Source organism: Lactuca serriola, chromosome 8, assembly GCF_051521515.1.
Source record: "Lactuca serriola cultivar US96UC23 chromosome 8, Lser_US96UC23_V15, whole genome shotgun sequence".
Lineage (NCBI taxonomy): Eukaryota > Viridiplantae > Streptophyta > Magnoliopsida > Asterales > Asteraceae > Lactuca > Lactuca serriola.
In genome coordinates, this window is record NC_136415.1 from 24,257,616 (window position 1) to 24,265,571 (window position 7,956).

Genomic DNA, 7,956 nt, shown 5'->3' on the forward strand with positions numbered 1-7,956 from the left:
GGTGAATCTTCAAGTTCAGTACATGATGCACAATATTTTGATGATATAATTGGAGAACATGTCTATAAGCCAGATGTAACTGTTCAACTTATTCCTTTTAAGGGTTTAATCTTCAAATCATTAAAGTTGGCTATCAAAATGTACTCTGAGTATGCTGAAATTGGTGGTTTTGATGTTAGACTGAGCACACAGTCAAGGTTTGATAACAAGATTATAAAGAAGAAACATGTTATATGTAATCGTGGTGGTAAACAGAAAAAGAAATCTTGTGACACATTAGGTACAAGTAGTGTTAGGAGGAAACGAAATTTAAATTCAAGAGCTATTGGTTGTCAAGCAAAGATTATATTTGAATCTGTGTATGGAACTCCAGATTATAAAGTTTTTTAGTTTGATGAACTTCACAACCATCCACTTGAGAAGAGAAGCGATTTAAAAAAGGCGAGACAAATGTCATATTCAGAAAAAGAGTTTATTGTGCGTGCTTCCACATCAAAAATAGGTCCAACTATGGCTCATAAGTTGAGGGCAAGTCTGAGAGGTGGGTATGAGTTTGTAAAGCCCAAAGTAGTTGACTATAAAAATTTAAGGAGAGATATCAACAGGGTTATTGGTTATAAAGATGCCCAAATGATAGTAAACACAATGAATGACCGTCGAGCTCACTATCCAAATTACTCATTTGAGTTTAATTGTCAAGATGATGTTTTGGACTGTATGTTTTGGGCTGATGAAATGGAGAAGGCATATTATGCTGAATTTGGTGATGTTATCTCGTTTGATGCGACTTTCCAAACAAACAAGTAAGTTATTTTATCTACTTTTGTTTATAGCTTATTCATATATGAATATTTTTATATTCACTTATTAATACATCAAAAATTGACTCTAATGAACATTTTTTTGTGTGTTAGGTATCGAATGGTTTTTGTTCCGTTTACTACTATTGACCATCATAAAAAATCGGTTACTGTTGGATATGGGTTGCTAAGAAATGAAAGCATTGAGTCTTACTCTTGGTTGCTTAAAGCATTTCTTACAACTCATGGGAAAGAACCAACCCTTGTTTTAACTGATCAAAATGCTGCAATAAAACAAGTTGTTGAGAATGTGTTTCGTAATTCAAAGCATCGATTATGTATGTGGCATATAATGAAAAAGTTGAAAAAAAAAGTATTATTTTAATATATTTCAAATATGTTACTTATTAGTATATTCATTTATGAATATTGATTGTTATTTTACTTATTATTATTTATTCATTTATGAATATTTTTGTTTTAATACAGATATCAGATGATTTATTTACAAACACAGACTTTAGAAAAAGGTTTTCGAAGCTTGTTTGGGACATTAATATGAAACCTGATGTTTTTGAGGTGAAGTGGGGTTTGCTTATGAAGGAATTCAATCTTGAAGACACAAGATGGTTTAAATACATGTTTACAATACGTGATTCATGGATACCTGGATATTTTAGTGATATTCCAATGTGTGGTTTGATGAAGACTACATCGAGGTCAGAGAGTATGAATTCATTATTTAATACATATTCAGAAAGTGGGAACTTACTTTTGAATTTCATGATGAATTACGACACTGCCATTCAAAAGCAAAGGAATACTCAACGAGAGCTTGATAGGGCATCAAAGAAAGCATCATATAAAATGCAAACACCTCGAGAAATAGAACTGCAAGCATCAAAGGTTTATACAAGTACATTATTTTTTGAGGTGCAAAAAGAAATATATAAAGCATGTTTTTTCTGTACGTACTCATATGTTGGTATTGAAGATGGTTGGGAAGTTTACATTGTGCAGCACAACAATAGTAAAAGTGATTTTAAAAATGAATTAAAGGTAATTTTACTTGTTTTTTATGAAAAATGTAATAATATTCATATATGAATATGATAATATTCATATATGAATATGATAATATTCATATATGAATATCAATATTCATATATGAATATTATATGAATATCAATATTCATATATGAATATTATATGAATATATGAATATATATGAGTGTTGATATGAGTATTCTTATATGAATGTAAATGTGTAAATTTTGTTTTTGTATTAGGTTGAAATAAAAGCTGAAGAGAAAGAAATAAATTGCAGTTGTGAACATTTTAAGCGTATGGGTGTTTTATGCAGACATGATTTTACAATAATGATGAGATGTGGTGTTAAAGAAATTCCTGAAAGGTACATTTTGAAGAGATGGAGAAAGGATGTGATATCAAGAAATTATCGTTTTAGTTTTGTTCAATCCGATTCAGGTGATTGTGAGAATGTAAAGCTAGTCAATGATTCATATTATAGTTTTGAATCATGTTTGGATATTGTAAGAGATGACAAAAAGAGATTGGCTTTGTTTGCTGAGAAACAACAAATGTTGTTGAAGGAATTTGAGAGTGATTATATTTCTCCTGGATTGAAATGCAAGACAGATGGTGAAGTCGTATGCAAGATTTTGGGTGTTACTATTCCTATTCCAGAAGAGATTAATATTCATGTTCCTGAAGTTCAAAGTAATAAAGGTTTTGGAATCAAGAAAAGAATTCCAAGTGCAGGTGAAATAGCATATGAAAATTCTAAAAAACAACATAGAATGTGTTCAGGATGTGGAAAGCGAGTTCCACACAATTTACGTACTTGTCCAGAAAGAGTTAGAGCTGCTAAATCAGCAAAAGACAGTTAGGGATTTTTTTTATTCAGTTATGAATATATGCAGATAAAAACAATAAACAATAATATTCATGTATGAATAATACACATTTATATTGATATGGTAAATTGATATGTTGATATTTGTTTTTTAAATTACTATAAAATAAGTTATATTGATATTGTAAATTATTTATAAATGAATATAAATATGTGAAATTTGTTATACTAATAAATAAGTAATATTCATATCTGAACTTTTTTATGTTAATATCTGAACTTTGTTATACTAACATATTACTATGAACTTATTCATAAATGAATATATCATATTCGTATTCATTTATGGATAAATAAAAATAAATTTTGAAAATATTTGAATATAAAAAAAATGACATAAATAAGCAAACTTGGTTCTACTAATAAGTTAGTTATATTCATATATGAACTTTGTTATGCTGACATATTACTCCTGATTTAATCATAAATGAAGATATCATATTCGTATTCATTTATGAATAAACATAAATAAACTTTGAAAATATTTAAATATAAAAAACTGACAGAAATAAGCGAAGTTGTTTCTATTACATAATCATTCAACACAAGATAATAAAAGTTGTTCATAAGCATTTCACAAAATATTAAAACGATGTTCAACAATATTTAACAAACCATTTAAAACTTGTTCGCAGAATCATCTTACATGTACTTCAAATCCGTTCATCTTCAACACAAACTATTCTATAGCATCACATTCCAACATTCTTTCATCTTCACAAGCAATCATCAATATTCTTTTAACCTTTTTTGAATTGTTTGCATAGCCTTGTATGCATGATCAGTACGCACTTCGAATTCAACTTTTTGATATTTTTCAGCAAGATCCAACACCTTAGCCTTCAACATGTTAATTTCAGAAGTTAGCATTATGTGTGCATATCTTTGCCTGAGCTTCTCTAAAGTAGTTTGCTGAACTGCACTTTCTTTATGAAGACCTGGTTTCCACTTTGAGAGTGGTTGTCCCATATAGGTCTCCATATGTCTCATTGCAAAGACCCCACAATCAACTTTGTTTTTAACTGTTCTCCATGACATTTCAAGTCGTTGGGGTTTGATACTTTCTTTTGAGATTGCATTTGCTCTTGGATGGTTTATTTCTTTAAAGTATCTCACAAACAAATTTTTCTGATCATTAAATAAAATAAAAGTTAGATATGTAATAAATTGGTTCTTTTATGTTGTTGTGAACCGGGTGCAAACCAAAGGTTTCATTATTACTCCGTATTTCCCTTCATAATCCCCCTCAACTGCACTATTGTCTAGAATTTCAATTGACGGTTTCTTTAAGTTGAAGACAATCACAAAAATGTGAGCACTTCTAACAACCGGAAAGAATACCTGTTTTTATGTATATAATGGTAAGTATTTTGTTGATAAAATATATAAAAAAAAACAACTTTAATTAACATACCATGTCAATATCTTTTATGTTCAAGATTTTTTTGTACCCATTGGTACTGTCATGAAAGTTCTCCTTGAATTTTTCATACTTTCTTTCATCAGACAATGTTGAAGTTAGATAAGCAGTCTGTAACCAATATAATAATATGTGAATTTCGGTTGAATATATATAATTATGTTAAAGAATACATCATATTTGTATAATCATATGTGAATTTAAGTTGTAAAAAAAATATAATATTCATAAATGAATACATCATATTGGTGTATTCATTTATGAATAAGGAAGGAATTAAGGTTAGAACATAAACTTACAGAAACTCCAACTTTCAAGAAGAGTCTGTATGGTGAATTTCCAAAATCCCTTTCCGGTTCTTGGTGGTTAAGTAAATCAGACCAAGTGTCTAAAACTTCTCCAAAAAATCTCTATGTTTGCATATAGACTTTCCATAACTGCTCTTTGTGCTATCTGACCATATTTTGTCTGGACAACCACATCTCTACAAATATATAATAAAAAATGTCATAGATTATTATCTATATAATAATCATATATGAATGTATATAAAATAAAGTTACTTACGATGTATTGCCTTGTAAGTTGAACAACCATTCACAGACAATCCTCTCCTGATGTGTCAGTTTGGGTTTTGTGTCTGTTATTCTGCATTTGAAAGGTGATTTGAAAGAATCAGCAAGCTTCTTCTCTCTTGGTTGATCCAGATCATGCTTTGATGGTCCTACTTCAGTAGGAATTGATACAGAGATTGGATTTGGATTAAGAACATTTTTCTTTGCTAATCTGATAACAACCTTCTGATGGTCGTCTTTGATTTGTTTCTTTGTAAGTGCTTTTTTTGGTGAAGATTCATTAGATTTTTTACTTGAAGTTTGATCTGAATCTTGACTGAGACCTAGACTAAAGCTTGGATGAGTATCTGCATGCCAGGAGATTTATCATATAAATAGTTGTAAGTTAATTATAATATTTGAGTTTATATTTGAAATGTTTATCCAAATTGTTACCTCCTTTATTTCCTTTTGTCTTGTCAGCTTTTTCTCCTTTCTTGTTTTGATTTTCTGACTTTTTCTTTCCTGAAAGATAAAGAACTGTGATTAAGTAATTCATATGTGAATAAGTAATGTATTCATTTATGAATAAGTAATACATATCATTATTTATGAATAAGTAATACTATATTTTTTATTTATTCATATATTGTGTTATTCATTTATGAATAATAAAACTTTCTATATTCATTTATTAGTGAATCAACTATTTACCTCTATCTTCTGCATTTCCTTTTTCAATTTGTGTTTGTTTTTCTTCACCTCCATCTTTCGTGTTCTTAGCTTCCGTTCCTCCTTCATTTCTATCTTCAGAGTTTTCCTTGCTTGAAACATATACATCATATATGAATATTTTTTATTTTTTATTCATTTATATAGTATATTATTCATTTATGAATAAACAATGTTATTAAAAAAATCAATATAAATATTGTAATATATTTTAAATCATTCATTTACTTGTATCATCTCCCTTTGTTTTTTCAACTTTTGTTCCTTGTTCATGTACACCTTCTGATTTTTCCTTTTCTGCAAGAGTATTAGTTTTACCTGTACTCATTGGTGACCCTGGTCAAAATTTAACAAACAAAATTGTTATTGTGTATTGATATTTTTATATATTTTTTTAAAATAAAATTAAGACAAAATTTACCTATATCAATATTATCGAAAATAGTTTTCATTTCAGGGTGATTCCAGATTTCATCTTCTTGACTATTTAAACTTGAAACTCCAATTCCAAGGACATTGTCCACAATGTTGTCAACAACTTTATCCAACAAATTTTGATTTTCAGTTTGTTGAATAGTCTCTTTATGATTATTTGTTTCCTCAGCATGATCATCTTTTTCTTCTTCATCATTCTGATTTTCATTCCTCTTTGCATCTTTCTCTTTTACTCTAATTTCACCTTCTTTTTTATTCTTATCTGCATCATTCTTTATTCCTTCATTATCTGCTTCATTTGAATCAAGCAAATAATCTACTTCTGGTTGACTTGCACCATTATCACTGTCTTCTTCACCATTTCCCTCTTTATCTTCATTTTCTATTTGATCATTTGTTTTTTGACCCATTATTGGTGTCAAATTGATTCCTTCAACTCCAATTTCATTAATTGGAAAATTAAATAGTGTTGTGCTTTCAGTTTTTTCTTCAACAATCATATTTTTCATCTTTTTTTTGAAAATTCTAAAACTTTCCTTTTCATGGAACTTTGTCATCGCATCATTAAGCTTTGAATTCAACTTTTCCTTCATCCTCTCAAAACTATTAATCATTTTTGATATTTTTGATTCATATGTCTATGTAACAAAAAGAAGTATATGATTAGAATTTAATATAATAATTAAATGTAATCATATATTATTAACATGTTAAAACTAATTACCTCAACAGAATGATCTTCATCTTTATCAGAATCACTGTCTTCGAGATCTGTATCTCCTTCATTTTGTTCATTAACAAATTCCTCGTTTAATTCTCCAACTCCAAATCTACCTTTTTCTTGTTCAAATGTCTCTCGATATCTAATCTTCTCTGAACTCCAATAACAAATTGTTGGACATTTACGTGTTACTGTTAAAGCTTCTGAGTGGATGTTATCAACATAGAACAACTGCACATAAATGATAACTAATTGATATTCATATATGAACAAGTAATATTATTTTTTACTTATTCATAAATGAATAAGTAATGTAAAGCATTACGTGTGAACAAATATATTTTTCTTATTCATATATGAATATTTGCTATTAGATTATGAATAATCAATATTATTAAAAATTGAGTATAAACATTATAATAACTTACCACCAAGAAAGCTGAAGGTCCAACAAAGAAGCTGTTATCTGAGTATGGTATGTATGAGTTTTTTGTTCTGACAAAACAGTCCAAAACATAGTTGCACTAGTCTATGTTGTTGATATCTGTTTTTCTTGAAATATGACTCAAGGGAAACAGGTTGCATCTTTCCATTGATGTTGACTCGCAAAAAGTGTTGACAAAAAGAACTAAGAAGTTCAATTTAAAATTGAAATCAGCTTGTGTGGTAGAAACAATAACATTTTTTATTACACTCAGTCGGATGATTGAATCTTTTTTAAATTGTTGCTTCCATTCATCATAACTTGTATCATCCTTAAGCCATTGATCCAGTTGTGTAAGTTTGGTTCCACCAATTGGTATGCCCAACATGTCATGAACAGACTCTGATGTTACTTTCAATTCCTTTCCTTCAATATCTATCATCATTCTCTCATAATCAAATTTTTGAAGAACATAAAATCCCAGCTTCAGTGGTATATCCGTGATTTTCATTTTTAACAAAGCTCCAAAACCCATAGATCTTACAGATTCTTTTTGTTCTTTGCTCATCCCAAGGATTATAGATAGTAATGTCTCTTGTGAACATCTGTTTTTCATTGAGTAAAATTCTTTTACCATTGGTTTTTTTTTTTTGTCTTTTTTGATTGGTGACTCCTTTTTTTTTGCCTTCTTCGATGGATGACTACTTTCAAAATCAGAGTCTGAATCTTGTAGTTGTTGTTTTTCAGGAGTTTTCCTTTTTGATGGACTTTTCCTGCTTTGATGCTTCATTTTCTTTGGTACTTTTGTTTCTTTTTTATCTCGGAAATGAAAACATATAATATTTGAATAAGTTACTGATATATGAATATGATATATGCTCGTTGATTTATTAATATTTATTTATTTCAAAAATATAACTAATATATACAATTT

The 7,956-nt window shown here is 28.7% G+C and overlaps 1 protein-coding gene across 1 annotated transcript; it reads left to right on the top strand.

Annotated features, from left to right (window-relative positions):
* Nucleotides 1-450: 450 nt before the first annotated feature.
* On the top strand, nt 451-2,710 carry LOC145066720 (protein FAR1-RELATED SEQUENCE 5-like). Its single transcript, XM_079013997.1, has 4 exons — nt 451-803; nt 915-1,173; nt 1,290-1,706; nt 2,090-2,710. Exons 1-4 carry the CDS (start codon nt 451-453, stop codon nt 2,708-2,710), a joined length of 1,650 nt encoding a protein of 549 aa, XP_078870123.1.
* The last annotated feature ends 5,246 nt before the right edge of the window (nt 2,711-7,956 follow it).

What these genes read in the sequence shown, in the direction of transcription:
- LOC145066720 (XM_079013997.1), top strand. Translation starts at nt 451, where the DNA reads ATGTCATATTCAGAAAAAGAGTTTATTGTGCGTGCTTCCACATCAAAA. An exon ending in GCGACTTTCCAAACAAACAA is followed by an intron (nt 804 to 914) that starts GTAAGTTATTTT and finishes TTTGTGTGTTAG; the next exon opens with GTATCGAATGGTTTTTGTTC. An exon ending in TGAAAAAGTTGAAAAAAAAA is followed by an intron (nt 1,174 to 1,289) that starts GTATTATTTTAA and finishes GTTTTAATACAG; the next exon opens with ATATCAGATGATTTATTTAC.